The sequence below is a fragment of the Acomys russatus genome, chromosome 32 (genome assembly GCF_903995435.1).
Source record: "Acomys russatus chromosome 32, mAcoRus1.1, whole genome shotgun sequence".
Lineage (NCBI taxonomy): Eukaryota > Metazoa > Chordata > Mammalia > Rodentia > Muridae > Acomys > Acomys russatus.
In genome coordinates, this window is record NC_067168.1 from 35,536,664 (window position 1) to 35,559,271 (window position 22,608).

General features: G+C 48.6%; 1 protein-coding gene and 1 long non-coding RNA gene across 4 annotated transcripts; one reads left to right on the plus strand and one right to left on the minus strand.

Annotated features, from left to right (window-relative positions):
* Positions 1 to 3,054: 3,054 nt before the first annotated feature.
* Positions 3,055 to 7,622, minus strand: LOC127184123 (uncharacterized). Of its 2 annotated transcripts, XR_007830100.1 has the most exons (4): positions 7,487 to 7,622; positions 7,333 to 7,388; positions 7,163 to 7,250; positions 3,055 to 3,153 (listed from the first exon to the last, which is right to left on the minus strand). It is a non-coding gene; the product is annotated as an uncharacterized LOC127184123 (long non-coding RNA). The 2 variants fall into 2 exon arrangements; XR_007830099.1 differs by having other exon boundaries at positions 7,333 to 7,494.
* A 43-nt stretch (positions 7,623 to 7,665) lies between these two features.
* Ccdc51 (coiled-coil domain containing 51) lies at positions 7,666 to 20,670 on the plus strand. 2 transcript variants are annotated; one of them, XM_051140351.1, is made up of 3 exons: positions 7,666 to 7,726; positions 19,050 to 19,214; positions 19,684 to 20,670. In XM_051140351.1, the coding sequence occupies exons 2-3, from the start codon at positions 19,065 to 19,067 to the stop codon at positions 20,437 to 20,439; spliced, it is 906 nt and encodes a 301-aa protein (XP_050996308.1). In that variant the 5' UTR covers positions 7,666 to 7,726; positions 19,050 to 19,064; the 3' UTR covers positions 20,440 to 20,670. The 2 variants fall into 2 exon arrangements, with proteins under 2 accessions (XP_050996308.1, XP_050996307.1); XM_051140350.1 differs by lacking the exon at positions 7,666 to 7,726 and adding an exon at positions 17,232 to 17,585.
* Positions 20,671 to 22,608: the final 1,938 nt, after the last annotated feature.

Consider the following 22,608-nt stretch of genomic DNA (forward strand, 5'->3'; position numbering starts at 1 on the left):
TTAAGACTATTTTTATGTATGAGTGTTTTGCCTACATGTATGTATGTGCACCACATGCACGCCTGGTGCCTGTAGAGGTCAGAAAGCATTGGATCACTTAGTATTACCTTAATTTTTTGATTCAGCTGCTGGTAGTTTCTGCTAGCTGCCCTACCTCCTCTCTCTGCTGCAGGTGTTGAATGCTTAAGCCTCCCACCCCCTTTTAGATAGTGTCTGGACATGTAATGAAAGCTGGCCTGGAACTCCAAAATGTCCATGTCCCATGTCTCCCCACCCTCACCCCCCTACACCATCACCTAGTGCTAGGATTTTAGACATGAGCCACCATGGCCAGCTGTTTTTGCTTTTTGAGATGGCCTCAAACTTTCAATCCTCCTGTCTCAGTCTCTTAAGTGCTAGAATTATAGGTGTGGGCTACCATGCCTGGCTGAATTCCCCAGTTTTTGTTGTTGTTTGTTTTGTTTGAGACATTTCCTCTGTATAGCGTTGATTGTCCGGGACTTGCTTTGTAGACCAGGCTGGCCTCGAACTCACAGACTGCCTCTGCCTCCTGAATGCTGGGATTAAAAGCGTGCACTAGCACGCCCTGCTTAAATTCCCCAGTCTTAATAACTAAGATCTCTGGCTCTGAAAAGAGACAAGACTGTTCATTGTCAGGAGGGATGGGATTCCACCAAATAAAAGAGAAATGCCCCTGGTCCAGTGCACCCAAGGCTACAGAGAGAAATGCTGTCTTGAAAAACCAGAGAGAAAGAGGGAGGGAGGGAGGAAGGGAGAAAGCGAGAGAGAGAGAGAGAGAGAGAGAGAGAGAGAGAGAGAGAGAGAGTTTGTGGACAGGAGGCTGTGACTGCTGGACTGCTGACAAGTTATTTCCAGCAGCATGGGGCTGGGTGACAGCTGACAAGGCCTATGGGCCTAAAGCCCAAAGAAGCTGCTTTTTGGAGATCACCAAAACAAGCTGATTGTGTTTGGGTGTTTTGCTTGCGTGTATGTCTGAGGCCAGAAGAGAGTATCAGCTCCCTGGAACTGGAATTAAGTGAGCCACCATGTGGATCCAGACTCTCTAGAAGAGCAGTCAGTGCTCTTTTTTTGTTTTGTTTTGGTGGTTTTGGTTTTTCGAGACAGGGTTTCTCTGTGTAGCCCTGGCTGTCCTGGACTCCCTTTGTAGACCAGACTGGCCTCGAACTCACAGAGATCCGCCTGCTGCTGCCCCCTCCCCCCCATGCCCGGTGCAGTCAGTGCTCTTAATTGTTGAGCCATCTCTCTAGCCCACAAGGAAGTGTTTTAGAATTTTGATTCTCCTGCACCGGCTGCCTGCATGCTGGGACTACAGGAACGCCAGCTGGGTTTGGTGGTTCAGGCCTGTAATGAAGACTCACAAATTCAAGGCCTAGCTGGCCCTGAACTAGATCAGTCAGCCTGAGCAAAGCGAGAGCCTGTCTTAAAAAAAAAGGGGGGGGGGATAAAGTCCTCAGGAAAAGCTTACTATCATTTCCAGTTGTATGAATGGTCTAGAGGGCAAATCTGAAATCTTGTGCCTCTCAGTTAGGTTTTTCGGTAAATACACATGGCGGTTGGACAGCGTGAAATATTTGCTTCCCATGTTCAGGGGTCTGGATTTGATTTCTAGCATTCTGTCTCCCATAAAGTAGGATCACAGTGCGCTGGGCATGATGGCACGAACCTGTAATCACAGCCCGAGGGAGGCTGAGGCAAGATCCAAAGCCAAGGCCTGTCCAGTCTACAGAGTGCTAGGTCAGCTGGTGATGTAGTGCCTGTCTCAACCCCCTCCTTCCCTAACAAGATTAATTGCTATTCTGGAGTGTTTTGTTTTTCTTTTTTACTTGGTAGTTAGTGGCAGATAACATCTGGCAAAAACTGTGACTTTACGAAGTATGATCAGGGAAGAATCATCATGATTTTTTTCTTTCAGAACAGGGATATTAGATTATCACTGAGCTACAGCCCAGTCGTGTGTGTGTGTGTGTGTGTGTGTGTGTGTGTGTGAGAGAGAGAGAGAGAGAGAGAGAGAGAGAGAGAGAGAGAGAGAGAGAGAGAGAGAGAGATCCTCCTTGCTCATCTTCCCAGGTAGTTAGGATTTTCTAAAGGTGAGACAGAAGGAATCGAGTTGGTGAATACAGGGCTTGGCTTTCCTCACTACCTTGCGCGAGGGTCTTTCTCTGTGTGGGCTTACTGTATGTGTATCTCCTCACCACTAAGAAAAGGCCTAGTAAAAACAAGTAAAAATCGCCACCACGCCCGGCTGGTGTGAGATTCTTAACAGTAGCAAAAGTAGTTATGAAATGGCGATGAAAGTAATTTTATGGTGAGGTCACAACATGAGGAACTGTATGAGAGGGTCACAGTGTTAGAAGGTTAGGAAACACTGCCTTAGAGCCTGAGTTTAAGAACTTTGGGCCAGGCGTGGTGGTGCATGCCTTTAATCCCAGCACTGGAGAGGCAGAGGCAGGCGGGTCTCTATGAGTTCAAGGTCAGCCTGGTCTACAAAGCGAGTCCAGGACAGCCAAAGCTACACAGAAAACCCTGTCCTTTTTTTTTTTAAAGCACTGAAAAATGCTAAGCTAAAGGGGCAGGGGGAGTATGAGTTGAGTTGCGGTTTATCAAGATCACTGTTTTTCCTCCTGACACCCAGCTTGTCTCCCTCTGCCCCAAATCGTTTGTCTTTAAACACACAAACATATGGCAAGCAGGATATCACAAAAGGCAGGTGGTTTTCTTTACAAAGTTTATTTTTCTTTTACTAGTCTCTGAAAAAGTATCCCTTTAGATAAACAACCACACAAGAATGATAGCCTTTTAAATGGGTTGGCTTAATTCAAAGTGATACAGAATTCAGAGTCCAACAAAGAGGAAACAGCAGACTCTGGCAGGATTCCAGACTGGGCTTACTTGAAATTCACAGCTGAGGTAGGAATTGCTGAACACTAGAGACAATGAGCCATTGAATTTATTTTATTACAAAAGTTTATTACAATGTACAATAGGCTCCAGGATAACACTTCATTCTAGCTGTAGGTGGCAAAGATGTTACGGCAGGGAATCCAGATGTTTAAGTAGGAATGGAAGAGGGTCACCATCACCTCAGATGAGGAACAGCTTACTTTTTGCCGGATTTCTTAATTCCGCCTGTGGCTGCAAAAATAAAAGTCAGTTAGGGAAAAATAAGAGTTGTGGCTAAGAAGTCTTATGGGTCCTAGTACCACTTGACTCTTGTACTGGGTTTTAAGTTTGACACAAATCCACCACAGTTCCTTCATCAATACCAACTCTTCTACAGAAAGGCAGGGCAGGTTCAGGTAAGGCAAGGCAACAACTGCACTGCTCTACAGCCACATCCTGCCCCCATACCCTACAGGTAAGTATGTCTTGATGGTGGTGTTCCTCAGGGTTATAGGCTAGCATGTGAGAAGCCTCTTCTAATCTGGGAGTCTGACTTTCTGTTTAAGGCCAAATCTATTAAACAGCACAGGTGGGCTTCAAATCTGCCCTTTTTTGAGGGGGGCGGCTTTTAGTTTTGTCTGTTTGTTCTCAAGACAGGGTTTCTCTGTGTAGCCCTGGCTGTCCTGGAACTCATTCTATAGACCTGGCTGGCCTCGATCTCAGAGATCTGTCTGCTTCTGCCTCCCAGAGTGCTGGGATTAAAGGTGTGAGCCACCATGGCCGGCTTTTTTTTTTTCTTTTCTTTTTAAAAAGAGACTACAGTAGCTGGTAGGTAGGAGGTGGAGAAAGTCTGGGGAAGAGAAAGCATAATCAAGTGTATTGTATGAAACAGATTTAGCCAGAAGTGGTGGTGCATGCGATTCATCCCAGCACTAGAGAGGCAGAGGCAGGAGGCTCTCCATAAGTTTTAGGCCAGCCTGGTCTACACACTGAGTTCCAGCATCCAGGACTATACACAGCAGTGCTTCTCAACCTTCCTAATACTGTGACCCTTTAATAAAGTTCCTCATGTGTGGTGACCCCAGCCATAGAATATTCATTACTACTTCATAACTGTAATTTTGCTACTGTTATTAATTGTAATGTACATATCTGTGTTTTCCAATGTTCTTAGGCAACCCCTGTGAAAGGGTCATTTGACCCCCAAGGGGCTGCAACCCATAAGTTGAGAACCACTGATAGCAACGCTGTCTCAAAAAATTCATTCTCCTGCCTCAGCCTCCCAGGTACTAGGATTACTAGTAGACACACCATGCCTACCTAGGAAGTCTAACTTCTAATTGCATACTTTTTTTCTCCTTCATATTTTATGTGTGCATGTTTGGGCCAGAACCCCCCCGCCCCCCCGTAGTATTCCCCATCAGCCTTGTTTTTGACACAGGGTATCTCACTGGCCAAGTAGCTAGACTGGGTGGTCAGATCCCCTGGTATCTGCCTACCTCTGCCTCCCCCTGTGCGTGCTAGGTATCCCCCTCAGGCTCTCAGGCTTATTAGGCAAGCACTTTACCAAATGAGCCATCTTGCTAGCCCCTTAGTGCATATTTTAAAAATAATTTTTCTTTTAAAAATTCTTTTTAGGCCGGGCATGATGGCTGACCATGCCTGTAATCACAGCACTTGAGAGGCAGAGGCAGGCAGATCTCTGTGAGTTCGAGGCCAGCCTGGTCTACAAAGGGACTCTAATACAGCCAAGGCTAAACAGAGAAACCTGTCTCAAAAAAAACAAAAACAAAAAAAGAACTGGGGTGGGCACATACTGGAGCGATGGCTCAGAGGTTAAGTGCACTGACTGCTCTTCCAGAGGCCCTAAATTTAATCCCCAGCAACCATCTATAATGTGATTTGATGCCCTCTTCTGGCATGCAGGTGTACATGCAGGCAGAGCACTGTATACATAATAATAAATACATCTTTAAAAAAAAAAAAGAATGAGGGGCTGGAGAGATGGCTCAGCGGTTAAGAGCACTGACTGTGCTTCCAGAGGTCCTGAGTTCAATTCCCAGCAACCACATGGTGGCTCACAACCATCTATAAATGTGATCTGATGCATACTATATACATAATAAATAAATCTTAAAAAAAAAAAAAAAAGAAAAGAATGAGGCATGGGGATGGCGCACACTTTTAATCCCAGCACTTGGCAAACAGGCACGTGGTTCTCTCCGAGTTCAAGGCCAACTGAGTTTGGGGCTACATAGTAAGTTCCCGTATAGCCAAGGCCACACATCCTGTCTTTAAAAAAAGGAATCAGAGCACAAAAGAACTGCAACAAAATAAATATTTTAATAAGCTAGGCACAGAGGCACATCCCAGCATGTAGAGGCGAAGGCAGCAGGATAAGGAATACCAGGTAAGTTCAGGTTGGATTAAGGAGACCTTGTTTAAAACAAACAAACAAACAAACAAACCCAAAATAGATGCTGTTCAGCGAGCTGTAGTACCAGCTGGATTTCCCTGTCAGAAATTCCTGGGGGGCTGGAGAGACGGCTCAGGGGTTAAGAGCACTGACTGCTCATTCAGAGGTCCTGAGTTCAATTCTCAGCAACCATATGGTGCCTCACAACCGTCTATAATGTGATCTAATGCCCTTTCTGTTATGCAGGCAAGCACTGTATACATAATAAATAAATCTTGAAAAAATATTAAAAACAACAACAACAACAAAAGAAATTTCTGGGACCACAAGTGTTCAGTGCCTCAGCATTTTGACTACCACCCATCACCCAAGGCCAGGAGTGGAGGTTCCTACTTCTGTTAGCTTTCAGATCTGGAGCAGCTTGGATTTACAGATTATAACTGCTCAATCTGTATAGGATTCCACCAAGGTCTGACCTCCTTATACATAATCACAGATTAAAGAAAGGCACCAGATACCTGACCACATTCTAAAAGACAGTCTCAACAGCTAGGTCTCAGCGTGACAGTTCCCCATCTGTGTCACACTGATAGCACACAGAAATAATTGCCAGTTAGGAAATGCACACAAAGCCAGGCTGGTGTCACAGGCTCTAATCTCAGCTAGCTAAGAGGTGAAAGCAGGAGGATCATAAGTTCAAGGCCAGCCCGAGAAACTTAGCAAAAACATGTCTCAAAAATAATAATGGTAGTGCCGTGCGTGGTAGCTGTAATTTTAAGTTAAGAGCAATAGTTAAGAGCAGTGGCTGCTCTTCCAGGAGACCTGCATTTGATTCCCAGCTCACAATCATCTATGACTAGTCTTCAGGGGATCTGGTATCCAAGAGCACTGCGCCCATACACATGCCGGGCGTGACGTCACACATCTATAATCCCAGCACTTGGGGAAGCAGGGGCAGCGAACTCTGTGAGTCGGAGGTCAGCCTGGTCTACAAAGCAAGTCCAGGACAGCCAAGGCTACACAGAGAAACAAACGTACTTAGATACATACATACAAGCAAAACAAAACCTATACACATAAAATAATACAAAAATAAAAACGATTAATAAATGTGGCATTTGCACTCCTGGGTCTGATTCACTCCAAAGAGGCAGAGACTAGGGGGAGATTCGGGTAGCAAGGCACAGGGATAGCATGAGGCCGCGGGTACAGCTCAGGTAGGAGTGTCTGCCTTGCACACACGAGTTTGCTCCCCAGCATAGCCACAAATAAAAACAAAAATAGCACCCAGCGCAAAGTACATGTTAGGGAGCCTGGACTTTATCTTTTAGTCTAGACACCCAAAGGTGGCTCAAGACTCAATGCCATTTCAGATAATGTGAACAGCAGGTAAGAGTTCTATGTTTCGTTTCTTTTCTCGAGGCAGGGGTTCTCTGTGTAGCCCTGGCTGCCCTCGCACTCACAGAGATCCGGCTGCCTCTGTTTCTCAGTGCTGGGATTACAGGTGTGCGCCACTTGCACCGGGCCCCGGGTTCTGTGTTCTAACGTTAACAAATTAAAAAGAATCAGTGAACTACTAGTTTGGAGCCCAGAAACTGGACGATGTTCAGAAACGTAGCCCTATGCATTTGTCCGGGGCTCATCTTCGTTTTTCCATTTTTGTAGCTTCTCTACGAACTGGATGCCCAGGACTGTCTGAGAGCCACGTTTCCACTCCCACCCCTCGTACTGCTGCAAACCCAAGACAGGCCAGGTAGCTTGTCCAGAGCACCAAGAGGCTGCAGTTCACCAGCGACCGCGGGAACAGACTGTCCGGTCCTCGTATGCATATCGGCCACCACTTACCCAGGGGGCCCTTCCCCGCGGCCTTGGCTTTTAGCTCCTCGAGTTTCTTCTGCTCCTCTTTCTGTTTCTGCTTGAAAGCCTTATCTTCCTGCGGAGAGGCATAGCAGGTTCACTGCAGACCAGTCGCCCCTTCCCTTAGCGCCCGCCCGCGCCTCCGCTCCCGTCCTCACCTCGTCCATCTCCTTGGCCTGCTTCTTGGGCTGTTTCAAGGGCTTCTTTTTGCCACCTGTGGGCGACACGTGGCATGATCGGCCTGTCCCCGCCATCCAACGCCCTCCTCCTTATTCCCGGTCCATCCGTGCCGGGGTCCCCAAATACCCTTACCTTCGCGGCCCGACATGGTGCCTACGGCCCCTTAACCAGACCCTGATCCTAAGCCGGAAACGGTGCTTACAGCCTGCGCCTATGCCGCGCGGAGGGCTCCTGATTGGCTTCTAGGCAGGAAGTTTCCCTCGTGTGTTTTAAATGACGCGATCTCCAGGGGCGGGTGCTAGCCGGTCAGGGGTCAATTGAGTGGCAGACGCGGGGCTTACGGCTGGAGCGTAATAGGCTTAAGCTCTTCAGGTACAGGGTGGAAGGCTCATTTGGCGTGGGGACGGTCCAGACGAATGCCTGTGGTGGGGGTTGTGGGGAGGGCATCTAGCTATAAGACCTGTAATCGTGCACAGAAAGAAAGAATTGCAGGTGGAGGGGAGGGCAAATGCAAAGCGCCTTTCCTGAACCGAGGAAAGTACAGCTGGCTGGAACGAGATAGGATGGGAGTGACAGAAGTGGGTAGTGGCCAATATCACCCGGTCCTCAGCTTCAGAAGCCGCGGGAAAAAGTTCGGACTTTATGAAATAATGAGTACAACTGTCTGCAAATTCTTCTCGTTCGTTTTGTTGAGTATGTACTGGATAAATAGATAGTACCCTGGGCTGGGGATTGAGCAAAGCTGACATTGTAGCAAGACAAAGCTACAGCAAAGTAAATAAATAAACTATGTATCACCTATGCGACCTGTGTGGGGAGAAAAAAGAACAAGGTTAAGGACTGCACCCTGGGTGGGATGTCGATTTTTGATAGGGTGATTAGAAAAGACCACTCCAGGGGCTGTTTGATCGGGACTTGAGGAAGGCCATGGAGCCGACTATAAACGGGACAGCTAAAGTGCCCCGGCGCTGAGTGAGGGATGCCTCATGTGTTCCGGTTTTTCATATGACTGGAGGCAGAGAGAAACCAGAGGCAAGTGTAGTCAGAGAGGAATGAGAGTCTGACCTCCTCTAAGCTGTGAAGAAGACTTTTGCCTCGAAAGAGATGCAGGACTGTTGCAGAGTTTGAGCAGGGACAAGGAGCTGCCTGTATTTGAAAAGACTGCTGGCTTTCTGTTGATAGTTCACCTCAGAACTGGAGCAGAGAGGCAGGGGGACCTGTCAGACCAGTGAGAGCTAGCCCGGCCATGGGGTGCTTAGTCACTGAGACCACTTTGTAGCCCTGGCAGAAATAGGGGGAGGGGCACCCAGCTTTAGAAAGTCAGTGGGAGTTTGCTGATAGATTAGATTTGAGATACAAAAAGAGAGGGGTTAGAGTGATTTAAGGCGGTCAGCCTAGAGTTTGTGCTTGAGTTACCATTGACCATGGTGGAGGGAAAGATAGCTTCCTGTTAGATTGTCAAGCCCTTATATGGATTGGACAGTTAAGATAATATAAAATCCCAAGGAGAAGTTTTGGCTGAAAAAGTTACGTGCGTGTGTGTGCGTGTGTGTGTGTGTGTGTGTGTGTGTGTGTGTGTGTGTGTGAATGAATGTGTGTGCTCATGTACACTAGGGGTTGATTCCAGGGCCATATACAGGTTAGAAAGTGCTGTACAATTGAACTGTACTTCCAGTAGTGTTTTGTTTTGTTTTGTTTCTAATTAAGAGTATGAGAGAGAGAGAGAGAGAGAGAGAGAGAGAGAGAGAGAGAGAGAGAGCGCTTAGAGGCCAGAGTCATCTGGTACCATAAAACTGGAGTTACAGGCTGCTGTGAGCTGCCCAGTATGACTGAGTGCTAGGAACCAAAGTCTAGCTGATATGCTCTTTTTTTTTTTTTTTTTTTTTTTTTCCGAGACAGGGTTTCTCTGTGTAGCCTTGGCCATCCTGGACTCACTTTGTAGACCAGGCTGGCCTCGAACTCACAACGATCCGCCTGCCTCTGCCTCCTGAGTGCTGGGATTAAAGGCGTGCGCCACCACACCCGGCTTGATATGCCCTCTTAACCCATCTTTCCAGCCCAGTTATTTTTAACAGCATTTTTACTGATATAAAGCTTGCTATTTAATTTGTACAATTCAGTGGTTTTTGGTATACCAAAGATTATGCAAATATTAGTGTTGGGATTGCAGGTATGAGCATCATGTTGAGTATGCTGAGACAAATACTCCAAAAAGAAATTTTATTTTCTTTCCAGTGCTGGGATCAAGGCCAGGGCTCCCCCAAAATTTACCACTTAGATACATCCCTAGCCCCTTGGGGTTTTTTTGTTTTGTTAATTTTAATTTTTATGTATGCCTGCTTGTCCATTCATGCACCATATGTATACAGTACCTGTGGAAGCCAGAAGAGGGAGCTGGATCCACTGAAGCTGGTAGGTTTTGTTTTGTTTTTGGTTTTTTCCGAGACAAAGTCTCTCTCTGTTAGCCTTGGCTATCCTGGACTCACTTTGTAGACCAGGCTGGCCTCGTGGTGACGTATGCCTGTAATCCCAGCACTCGGGAAGCAGAAGCAGGCAGATTGCTGTGAGTTCGAAGCTGGTGGTTTTGAGCCACGGCTTATAGGTCCTGGGAACTAAACCTGAACTCCTGGAAGAACTGCAGTTGCCCTAACTAGTCTGTCAGAATATTTCCCTCCTCCCCCCATACCCCAAACCAGGTTTTAAAGTTTGTTTTTGAGACAATGACTTACTGTGTAAGCCTGGCTAGCCTAGAATTCACAAAGATCTGCCTTCTGAATACGGGTTAAAGACATGTGCCATCACACTCAATTATAAAGTTAGTTATTTTAAAATATTTTTGAGCCGGAGTGGTGGTGCACACTTTAATCCCAGCACTTGGGAGGCAGAGCAGAGGCTGTGAGTTTGAGGCCAGCTTGGTCTACAAAGCGAGTTCAGGACAGCCAGGGCTACACAGAGAGACCCTATTTCAAAAAATAAATATTTTCTATTTTTAAATTTATTTTTGGGGCAGGGTCTCACTATGTAGCCTTAGCTGAGCTGGAACTCGCTATGTAGAGCAGGCTGGCCTTGAAAATCACAGAGGTCCACCTGCCTCTAATTCCATCACTACTTAGCCCTATTATATTTTATTTTAATTACTTGTACATATGTGTGTCTGTTTGGAGGAATGTGCATGTAACTGCAGGTGCCCGTGAAGGCCAGAAGAGGGCGTTGATTCCCTATGGCTAGAGTGGTATAAGCACTGATCTGCATCCTGAGAACCAGAGCAAGAACAATGTGCTCTCTCCACCAGGAAGCCATCCCAGCCTCCCTAGCATTTTATTTTTTATTTTTTTAATTAATTTATTTATTTATTGTTCAAGACAGGGTTTCTCTGTATAGCCTTAGCTGTCCTGGACTCACTTTGTAGACTAGGCTGGCCTTGAACTCAGAGATCTGCCTGCCTCTGCCTTCCAAGTACTGGGTTTAAAGGCGTGTGTCACCACCGCCTGGCTTATTTTTAATTTTTTTAAAGTTATTTTATTTATTGTATATGAGTGCTTTATCTGTAGGAGAGGGCATCAGATCACATTACAGATGGATGTGAGCCACCATGTAGTTGCTGGGAATTGAACTCAGGACCTCTGAAAGAGCAAGTGGTGCTCTTAACCACTGAGCCATCTCTCCAGCCAACCCCCCTCTAGCAGTTTAAATCCAGAAAACCATATGAGAGGGGAATGTGAGCACTGTACTTTGGGCTGCAAAAGTGTCTAGCAATTTTGGAGAGAGGGCAAATGGAAGCCAAGTGAAAATGGCCCTTGAAGAAAGTGGGAACTGTCACAAGGCACAGGCTGATGAAGGACAGGTGAGCCGAGGATGAAGGACTGGCAGAGGTGGAGGTGACCAGGACAAGAACCAGGGGACATGTGAGCAGATACACATCTGGACAAGGGTGGGAGTGGAGGGCACTGCTGAGAGGGTTCAGAAGACAACAGGAGAGGGCAGGGAGTTTGGCACTCTGTCACCGGGTGTGGTGCTGCACAGGGGGTTTGGCGCTCTGTCACCGGGTGTGGTGCTGCACAGGGGGTTTGGCGCTCTGTCACCGGGTGTGATGCTGCACAGGGGGTTTGGCGCTCTGTCACGGGGTGTGGTGCTGCACAGGGGGTTTGGCGCTCTGTCACCGGGTGTGATGCTGCACAGGGGGTTTGGCGCTCTGTCACGGGGTGTGATGCTGCACAGGGGGTTTGGCGCTCTGTCACCGGGTGTGATGCTGCACAGGGGGTTTGGTGCTCTGTCACCGGGTGTGATGCTGCACAGGGGGTTTGGCGCTCTGTCACGGGGTGTGATGCTGCACAGGGGGTTTGGCGCTCTGTCACGGGGTGTGATGCTGCACAGGGGGTTTGGCGCTCTGTCACCGGGTGTGATGCTGCACAGGGGGGTTGGCGCTCTATCATGGGGTGTGATGCTGCACAGGGAGTTTGGCGCTCTGTCACCGGGTGTGATGCTGCACAGGGGGGTTGGCGCTCTGTCATGGGGTGTGATGCTGCACAGGGGGTTTGGCGCTCTGTCACCGGGTGTATGCTGCACAGGAGCATTGCTGGATGAGGTGTCTCCTCAGCTACTGAGCAGCACCAGAGGACGAGTGTGACTCTTCCTAAGAAGCATGCTTTTTTTTTTTTTTTTTTTTAATTTTTAAAATCAAGACAGGCCAGGCGTGGTGGCGCACGCCTTTAATCCCAGCACTCGGGAGGTAGAGGCAGGCGGATCGCTGTGAGTTCGAGGCCAGCCTGGTCTACAAACCCTGTCTCCAAAAAACCAAAAAAAAAAAAAAAAAAAAAAAAAATCAAGACAGAAGGTGAGAACTGGATATGCCGGCCTCTGGTGGGATGCTTGCCTAGCGTGTACAAGGTGATGGGTTCTTACCCCCAGCACTGGGCAGCGCTGAGCAGCACTGAGCAGACAGATATGCTGGCCTCTGGTAGAACGCTTTCCTAGCATGTACAAGGTGATGTGTTTTTACCCCCAGCACTGGGCAGTGCTGGGCTGGGCAGACACTGGCAACTGAGAAAGTATGCCAGGAATTTGTAGAAGTTCCCCCCCTCCTCCACTTTCAGTTTTCTTGGTGAGAAGCAAGGAAATTATCAACTGCAAGTGAGGGCAAGAAAAGATGGGAAAGTGTGAGAAGAGCGGGGTAAGAGACACCATCTCGCAGCAGTGGGAGAACTGATGTGAAAAGGCAAGATTTTGAGCTTGGTCCTTGGGTCCTAATATGGCCTCTGTCCATTTGTCCAGCCTTTCCCCTTCAACCCATCTCTCCCTTATTTTCCATCTGCACTGACTGCTTCCATGTTTTAGATTACTCTGAGAGCCTCCTAGTGTTTCTCTCTGCCAGCATCATTCTCCCCTCACGGGTGGAAGGGCTTGTGAGACACCTGTGTGTGCATGTCACTGGGATGGAGAGACAGGCCACTGCATGATGGGATGGCAAGGAGAGGCTGAACGGAGAGGGTAGAACAGGAAAAGAAGCTGAGAGTTATTGACACTTTTCTCTGTGAGGTTTCAGTGATGGACCAGGGCATGTTCTTGCTAGGAAATTGTATGTGATGCAGAAGCAAAAAAGGTGGTGAGAGCCTGGTGTGGTGGCGCACATCTTTAATCCCAGCACTCAGGAAGCAGAGGCAGGCAGATCGCTGTGAGTTCGAGGCCAGCCTGGTCTACAAAGTGAGTCTAGGACAGCCAAGGCTACACAGAGAAACCCTGTCTTGAAACCTCCCTCCCAAGAAAAGGGTGGCAAGTAAGGGAGTGTCCCCTTCCTGAGGGGACAATTGAAGTCAATGTAGATGGGTGGCACAGACTTGTGGAGGAAGAAGGATGTATTTGGGGGAGGTGGCAGAGCGCAGGATTGTGCAGATCATGCTTAGTGTGTCAGGATGGTTGGAGCAGGGTGTGGCCATGGAAAGAAGGGAGAGTTGAGGGCTGGGAGCTTACTGGCTTCTGCCAGCTCTCATTATGCCAGGTGAGTTGGGAATGACAAGCTATGCTCTTACTCCTGTGTCAGCTGGCCTTTGCGCTGCTCTGTCAGAAATAAACTGTAGGTCTCACCTCCACCAGGTATAGGTCATGTTCCAGGGAATGGAGGGCAGACAGCTAGCAGAGGACAAGGCAGGAACTGGGCAGAAAAGGGTGGAGGGGACTGAGAGGAAGCAGTGACTTCAGGAAGAGATGGGCTTCTGAAAGCTATAGGGAGATGGGAGGTGTCAGAGCGGCGGGTAGTCAGGGTCTCTGGGTCATACAGTAGGGTCCAGAGAGAAGGGAAGCAACTGGGCCTGTGCCAGTACAGGTACAGAGAGGGACTGGTGCGTGTGTCAGGCCCTGCTAGGTTTGAGATAGAGGGAGGTGTGAGGGAGTGGTCAATGGCCAACTCATTTCTGTCACACGTTGCTGGAAGGAGAGGGTGTTGGTTGTAGCACTGTTGAGGGACTGTGGTGACCTGTGTTCTCTGGGCCCTGCTGTTGAGGCTTGGGATGTTCAGCCAACCACGGGGGTGTGAACGTTGTCCTCAGCTTTATGAATGGGACTAAGGATTTCAGGTGGGGTACTAGCTTGGAACCAGTGTCACGGAGGAGCCCTCTTTTGTGGCTCTCAGCTTGAGCCCACTTCGACAGGAGGCATGTCCTGTCTATCCAGCTTTGTTTTCAGAAGGACCCACAAGTTCCACTGATGGGGAAGAGACTGGGAAGCTGTAAGCAAGTCTACGTGAGGATATGTTTATTTACATATCAAATTAATGATCAAGTTAATATATAGAGAGAAATTGTCAAGCTGATCCTGCTGTCTCCTAGCTTCTACCTGTGAGAAGTTTTATGCCTTGAAACTAAGGAAAGAAATTCCAATAATAGTTTGAGGAAGCACTTTTGTGTTCTCTTGGCCCTTCTTCCTCTTTCCCCACTCCCGTCCCTTTCTCTTGTTGGCCACCAGGTGTCGCTCTGATCAATGCTATGGGGTTTAACGCTGGGTTTTTGTTGTTGGTTTGGGTTGGGTTGTTTGTTTGTGTGTTTGTTATTTTTTGTTTGTTTGTTTTTTGTTTTGGGGGGGTTGTTTTTTTCGAGACAGGGTTTCTCTGTGTAGCCTTGACTGTCCTGGACTTGCTTTGTAGACCAGGCTGGCCTCGAACTGACAGTGATCCACCTGCCTCTGCCTCCCGAGTGCTGGGTTTAAAGTGCGTGTGCCAAGCTTAATGCTGTTTTGACCAGAGGAAGTTCGCAGGTTTTTCTGGGATTCCGGGTTACCCGGCCCTTCCCTCAGGGTTCTGAGCCCCTCTGTTCTTGGGCTGTGCGGTGCCTGACTCTGTATACTCCCTGTCCTGTGCAGTTCAGAGGAAATAGGTGTTGTTAGGGCCCAAACATCCAAGCAGGGCCAAAAGGGAGCAGAGACGCCTGACCTGAAAAGTCAAGTGGGAGGGCAGAAGGGTGGTGTGATTTTAACCTAAGGAAAGCGAGGAAAACAGGTTTGTTTGTTTGTTTGTTTTTTCCTCTCCTGGAATTGTCCTTTCAAAGGCAAGCTAGTGGCAGTCTCAGGGAGCCTGGATGTTAGGTGCAAGATCTTTTTTTACGGTTTTATTTATTTTATATATATGAGTGTTCTATCTGCATGTACACCTGCTTGCTAGGAAAGAGCATCAGATCCACCATGTGGTTGCTGGGAATTGAACTCAGGACCCCTGGAAGAGCAGTCAGTGCTCTTAACCATTAGGCCATCTCTCCAGCCCAGCATTCGGGCAGGCGGATCTCTGTGAGTTTGAGGCCAGTCTGGTCTGTCTACAGAGTGAGTCCAGTACAGCCAGGGCTCTTGTTACATAGAGAAACTCCATCTCAAAAAACCAAAATAATAATAATAATAATGGTGCAAGGGTCTTCCCCTCCCCAAGGCAAGGTTTCTCTGTGTAGCCTTGGCTGTCCTAGACTCTAGTCCCTAGTAACTACAGGCATGCGCCACCACACCCAGATGTAAAAATGTTTTTTGTGAGCTGGACGTGGTGGCGCACGCCTTTAATCCCAGCACTCGGGAGGCAGAGACAGGTGGATCGCTGTGAGTTCGAGGCCAGCCTGGTCTACAAAGTAAGTCCAGGATGGCCAAGGCTACACAGAGGAACCCTGTCTCGAAAAACCAAAAAATAAAAAATGTTTTTTGTTTTTTTAAAGATTTTTTTTTTATTATGTATACAATGCTCTGCCTGCATATACACCCACAGGCCAGAAGAAGGCATCAGATCACATTATAGATGTTTGTGAGCCATCATATGGTTTCTGGGAATTGAATTTAGTACCTTCGGAAGGACAGTCAGTGCTCTTAACCTCTGAGCCATCTCTCCAGCCTGTAAAAATGTTTTTAAGGGACTGGGAATATAGTTCAGTGACAGAGCACTTGCCCAGTATGCCTATGGCTCTAGGTTCCATCCCCGTTACTGCAAACACACACACACACACACACACACACACACACACACACACACACACAATAATTCCCTGGAAATGATAGAACTAAGGATGAGTGAGGGAAAGTTAACTTTCAGATTCATTCCTATAAAAGACCCTTGAACCATGCCGGGTTTGGTGGCGCATGCCTTTAATCCCAGCACTCAGGAGGCAGAGGCAGGCAGGATCACTGTGAGTTCGAGGCCAGCCTGGTCTACAAAGTGAGTCCAGGACAGTCAAGGATACACAGAGAGACCCTGTCTTGAAAAACAACAAACAACAACAACAAAAAACAAACAAACAAAAAAAGAAAACACAGCAACAACAAAACATTTTTTACTTCTTGTTATTTTCTTGTTGCTGTTATTTGAGCCAGGGTCTCACTCTCTACTGCTGGCTAGATTGCAGCTTACTATATAGACCATGCTATTCTTTTTTTTTTTTTTTTTTTTTTTTAACATTTATTTATTTATTATTATGTATACAATGCTCTGCCTGCATGTACACCTGCAGTCCAGAAGAGGGCATCAAATCTCACTAAAGCTGGTTGTGAGCCACCATGTGGTTGCTGGGAAGTGAACGCAGGACCTTTACAAGAGTAGCCAATGCTCTTAACCCGACCATGGTTTTTTTGTTTGTTTGGTTTGGTTTGTTTTGGTTTGGTTTTTCAAGACAAGGTTTCTCTGTGTAGCCTTGGCTGTCCTGGACTCCCTTTGTAGATCAGGCTGGCCTCGAACTCACAGCGACCCGCCTGCCTCTGCCTCCCGAGTGCTGGGATTAAAGGTGTGCGCCACCACACCTGCTCGATCATGCTGTTCTTGAACAGCCCTCCTGGATCCCTCCAGGTATCTGGGATTACAAACCTATATCATCAGGCCTAGTCTACATGGCCTCTGCGAATCTTTTTGTCTTCATGGGCAACAGATTTGAGGATTTTCTCTGGCATTAGCAGAAAAAGGAAGCACCAAGATTCTCTTCTAGGACCTGTCAGAGGGACCTAGGGGATGGTGTGTATACAGTTGGGGAGCTGGTCTGCATGACATCCTCCTAAGGAAGGGACGGCAAACACCCTGATAAGCTTTCCCATACATGTCCCCTCGTCCTGCAGACCCACGGGAAAGCCTGGTCTCCTCCTCCTCTTTTTTCTTTTTTCTTTTTCTTCTTTTTTTTATTTTTTATTTTTTTTTATTTTTCAAGAGAGGGATTCTCTGTGTAGCCTTGGCTGTCTTGGACTCACTTTGTAGACCAGGCTGGCCTCAAACTCACAGAGATCCACCTGCCTCTGCCTCCCTGAGTGCTGGGATTACAGGTGTGAGCCACCATACCAGGCTCCTGGCCTTTTTCTTGCTGTACGCCCCTACAGCAATTAGTCTGTTTAGCCTATAGGTTTTGAGACCTGACTTATATCCAGGTTTCCTCAGTCAGGAGCTAATGTGTCTGATGTTTTCCTCACAGCGTTTTCGATGACGGGGTGCAGCCCTATGTTTGCAATGCAACACATGGTAGGTGTGCCTCATGTACTGGCGAGAAGAACCTTCCTTGGAAAGGACCTCCTTGTGACAAGGACTCTGTGCAGTCCAGGTCCCAGCCAGCCCAGAGAGAAGCGACCCGAGGCTGCGGCAGCGTTAGGGCTGTATCAGCGCCTCCCAGCCTTGGGAAGAACGCTGGGACACACCATTCAGCAACAAGCAGCCTCCACAGCCAAGGCATGGTGGGACAGATATGAAGAGTTTGTGGGACTCAATGAAGTGCGAGAGGCCCAAGGAAATGTGGCAGAGGTGAGGGGGCAGCCAGGATGGCTGACTTGGCCTTTGGATTTAGGAAATATGGCTTGGGCTCCTAACAGAAACATTAGTGGCTGCATGTGTGATGGCAGCTGGGAAGCTGGGTGGAGCCTTATGTCTTTTTTGTTTGAGTCAGAGTCCTATGTATTCTAGGCTGGCCCTGGAATCCCTAGGTGGCCAAACTCCTGAGGTTCCCATGTCGACCTCCTGAGTGTTGGGATTTTGGTATGTGCCACATAACTGCCCCCAGACAAGGCTTTGTCTGGAAGTCCAGGCTTTGCCTGAACTTAGAATATTTTCTAGTCTCGCTGTGATCTTCTTGCCTCAGCGCTGAGATTATAGGCATGGAGTAACACCTACCACACCCAGCTTTTTCTTTCTTTCTTTCTTTTAAGATTATTTATTTTTATTTTATGTGCATTGGTGTTTTTTTCTGCATGCATGTCTGGGAAGGTACCAGATTCCCTAGAGTTGAAGCTACAGATGGTTGTGAACTGCCACATGGGTGCTGGGAATTGAACCTGGGTCCTCTGGAAGAACAGGCAATACTCTTAACCACTGAGCTATCTCTCCAGCCCCCAGACTTGGCTTTTCTTAAATACACATCATTGGTAGAAATAAATATTTGACTCTTTCTCATGTGGAAATATGGGTTTATTCTACTGAGGTGAAGGTTTCCATGTAATTACACCCATTGTTCTCTGTGAAAATACTCAAATACCCAAACGTCCTTAACTAATGACTCCCCTTATATTAGGCCAGCAAATTGTCCTTCGTGGATGTTTTTACTTTGTGGTATGAAGGCAGAGGGCACTGGGAAATATCGTATTGGGTGGTGGACAGAGCTGCATGTGGTTTTCAAGTCCCTGGTGGCTGCAGAAATGCATTCAGTCCCTTGTCTCCACTCAGATACAGAGCAGTGTAGCAAGGTAAGAAAAGACGGGATGCGGGGGGTCAGGAGGAGAGGGTTGCCTCAGGATCTGAGGCATCTCTTCTCCTTGGAAAAATATTTGTGCCCATGAGTTTGGCTGAGTTGAAATTTCCAGGGCCATAAACTGGAGGCTGTAGCAATGGCGGATGGTGGTGGGGTAGGCCTCAGTAGCACACTGGAAACAGTGTAAGGACATGCGTTTCTCATGGTGGTTCCCATCAGACAAGAGTTGGCTGGATTTAGTAGACAGAGATTGTGTCACTGTTTGCTTTTTGCGAGTTTCTCAGGGGCATGTTATTTCTGCTTGAATGAGCAAATCCAGTGCTTCGCGTGGGTGTCGCCTACAGCTGCAGGTTGAGCATGCCAGAGTAAGCTGGGATTAACATTAACGTCCAAGGCGCTGTTTGTACCTCTCACAGTGACACCGCAGTGACCCCTTCCCAGCTGCTGCTGCCCTCTTAGCTCTGGAGCAGAGCCTGAGTGGGGACAGGCAGAAAAGGCTAATGCCTCTGCCGGTCTCTCTGCAGGCGGAGAAGGTGTTCATGGTGGCTCGGGGCCTTGTCCGAGAGGCTCGGGGGGATCTAGAAACTCAGCAGGCTAAGCTGAAGGAGGTAAGGGACCGCTTGGACCGAGTCTCCAGGGAGGACAACCAGTACCTGGAACTGGCGACTCTGGAGCACAGGATGCTACAGGTGGGTCCCTCGGGAGGCAACAGCCCTCCTTCACCTGCACAAGGGCCCGAGCATGGCAGGGGGTAGAGGTGGTAACCCTGGCTGTTGAGTCCGAGGCCTTGGAGGAGGTAAACCAGAAGCTTCTATGGTAGTCTCAGCCCGAGGCTTCCAAAGCCTGTCTGCCTGCTCTTTCCTGAGTACTGGACTGACAGTGCAGCAAAGTGTGGCCTGGCGCCCAAACTGTTGAAGAGTGTGGAGGTATTGGCTCAGGGACTACTAGGTACTTGTTCTGCATGACTGCCCAGTGGGAAGATCACATGGCTACCTTTCACATTTTTCCCCAAGCTCTGCTCCCACACTCAGCCAAACATATTGACTTCATTCTTGCAGCTGGTGTTTGTGGAGCCAGGGGCAGGGGAGTGGCCTCTGTGCCCTAGGCTGTAGTCCCAAGGCTCCTTGCTGCTGTCTGATACCACTTTGCTTCCCACAGGAGGAAAAGAGGCTCCGAACAGCGTATGTGCGTGCAGAAGACGCGGAGCGGGAGAAGTTCTCCCTCTTCTCTGCAGCTGTGCGGGAGAGTCATGAGAAGGAGCGCACAAGGGCTGAGAGGACCAAGAACTGGTCCCTCATTGGGTCAGTTCTAGGAGCCCTGATCGGTGTGGCTGGCTCCACCTATGTTAACCGGGTCCGGCTGCAAGAACTGAAGGCCTTACTCCTAGAGGCCCAGAAAGGGCCTGTTAGTCTCCAGGAGGCCATCCGTGAACAGGCTACTAGCTACTCCCTCCAACAGAGAGACCTCCAGGACCTTATGGTGGATCTGAGGGGCCTGGTGCATGCTGGGCAGGGCCAGGGCTCCAGGTCACCCACAGGAACTTCTTCTACCCCAGGAAAAGACATAGATGTCCTCTCTGCTGCCATGAGAGAGCAGCTCAGTCATTCTCGGCAGGTCCATTCCTGCCTCGAGGGTTTACGAGAGCGGCTCGATGGGCTGGAAAAGACTTGCAGCCAGATGGCTGGGGTGGTTCAGCTTGCAAAGGCTACAGCGCATGCAGGCCTGGCGGAGCAGGAGGATGGGGCCCTGCCCAGCTCTTTGCTAGAACAGGGGAGCGTGATCTTGGCCCTGTCTGATGTGGAGCGGAAGTTAGAAGCTCAAGTCAACAGGAATACCATCTGCAGCACGCTGGTCACCTGTGTGACTTTCGTGGCCACATTGCCTGTGCTCTACATGCTATTCAAGGCCAGTTAGCCCCGGAATCCTTCTTCAAAGGGACAGAAGGGGGAACGTGGCCTTGATTGGTCATATAATGAATCTTGAGGTGCACAGGACCTCAGCCTAACTCTGAGTACCATGTGAGGGGCTCACCGGCAGGTATTTATTTTGTAGGTAATGTTTATTTACATCATGTATCAAAACTTTGTGCAAATGTCCAATTAAAATATCTAAAAATTTGTATTATTTTAAAGACTCTTACATCAGGCTCAGTTTTATCATTGACTTCAGAAGTCTGGGACTTGGGGTCTATCTCGGAGTGAGGGCTCACCCCTTTTAGTCCCTCTCTTCATCCCCTCTTGGTCCTAGCTGAGGACTGTATTGGATGAAGCTAGCCCTGAGGTCTGGATTCTCACGATGAATATTCCTGACTTGCCCCCTGCTTGTTGGGCCTTTCTGTCTTGGGATCCAGACAGGTAGAACCTAGCCCAGTGTGTGGCTTTCTGCCATGGGATCTGGAGATAGGTTTCTGATGCTGGAAGAGTGCTCAGAAGAAGAGGAAGAAGAGAAGATCCATGGCTGGCCTGCATCCCTGCTGCACAGCACTCCCATGCAAGCTAGGACCCTTGAAAGGATGGGCATACGTAGTTCATGCTGGTAGTTAAAGGAAAGGTACAGTGAGAACCTTGGAAGCAGATTACCCTGAGTACCTTGATCTCTCTCTCTCTTTACAAAGGGAACAGTAACCCATGACCTCCTCTGCTAAATGGTGTGGGTGGCCTGAGTAAACAGAATTTGTAGGCTGTTGCTCTGTGCCTGAGTATTAGAGGTCTAGACCTACAGTGAAGAGTCAGTCTAACAGCCTCCCCCAGAGTGCACCCCGACCCTGGAGTGGTCACAACCTCACGCTTCCTGTGGGAGCTTGTTTGTGCTGGTGGAGCCAGAAGTGTTTCTTTCTCATAAGGAGCCACTGTGCTCATTCCTAAATATGGCAACCACGGGCCCAAAATGGCTCCTAAGTTCTTTGAACGTTTGAGAACCTAATCTCTTGGTCATTTGGTCACTTCATTGTCAGCATATAATAGTCCCCCAGAAACAAAACAACCCCAGCACCTAAGGGTGTTGGTTTAGTGTTTGTTCATACCCCTGAAGGGTCAGGAGGTGCCATAGCTGTACAGATGAGAAGCTGCAGAGCTGAGGCCAGGCTCCCCGCTAGGAGGAAGTTAGTTCCATTGGGCATGTGTTTGAATAAGTGGATTTGGGGGGAAGAGGACTCGCTACACGTGAAAGGGGCTCCTATGAGTTGCAGAAGTAGGAAGGTCAACATAAGTGAGGGAGTCCGTGCAGACTGTCCTAGCCAAGGTGGGGATGGCTTCGGAGAGTTGTGGGCCATACATAAAGTTAGAGGGTCGGGAGGGGGTGTACAGGGCTGGCAGCTGGAGTCAGGGCAGGCATGAGAGAGTTTGAGTTGTCCCAAAGGTGTTGACAAGGTGCTAGGTGACCAGAAATCAGGTGCTGAAAGTGGGGGTGGAGGAAAGAGAGGGGGTGATCTGAGACCTAGGGGAGGGAAGGATATTTTGGAAAGTAGGCAGATGAGTGTGAGGACCCCCCTGTCTTCTGTCCCCGTTACAGTTTCTATTGCTGCAGTGAGACACCATGACCAGAAGCAAGTTGGGGAGGAAAGGGTTCGTTTGGCTTAAGCGTCCAACACTGTTCTTCAAACAGGACAGGACAGGACAGGAACTCAAACAGGGCCAGGCAGGAGCTGATCTAGAGGCCATGGAGGGGTGCTGCTGCTATGTCCAAGTCGCAGAGCCCCCGTAGACCACCAGAGACCAACTGGATGCAAGATACACAGGGTCTTTTATTGAGCAAGCTCCAGAGCAAGGACTGTCAGTTCCCCAGTAACTAGAGGAAGGTAGCAGCCTCGACTCCTTAGGGTACAGGGTTTATAAAGGCAAAAACCGTAAGTGGGGGCTTTCTAAGCCTTGGCGGTTCATAATTGGGTATGGGGGTTATAGGGAAGTTGGCCTTAACACTGATAGAGTAGAATAGGGTAGGGGAGTTGGGCCAAGCCCCAAAGGGAATTTTTGTTTGTGTTTTTTTGTTTTTCGAGATAGGGTTTCTCTGAGTAGCTCTGGGTGTCCTGGACTCACTCTGTAGACCAGGCTGGCCTCGAACTCACAATGATCTGCCTGCCTCTGC

Coding starts and splice junctions, on each gene's coding strand:
- Ccdc51 (XM_051140350.1), top strand. CDS start 17,271: ATGACGGGGTGCAGCCCTATGTTTGCAATGCAACACATGGTAGGTGTG. Junction 17,586..19,049: donor CCCAAGGAAATGTGGCAGAG/GTGAGGGGGCAG, acceptor GTCTCTCTGCAG/GCGGAGAAGGTGTTCATGGT. Junction 19,215..19,683: donor TGGAGCACAGGATGCTACAG/GTGGGTCCCTCG, acceptor TGCTTCCCACAG/GAGGAAAAGAGGCTCCGAAC.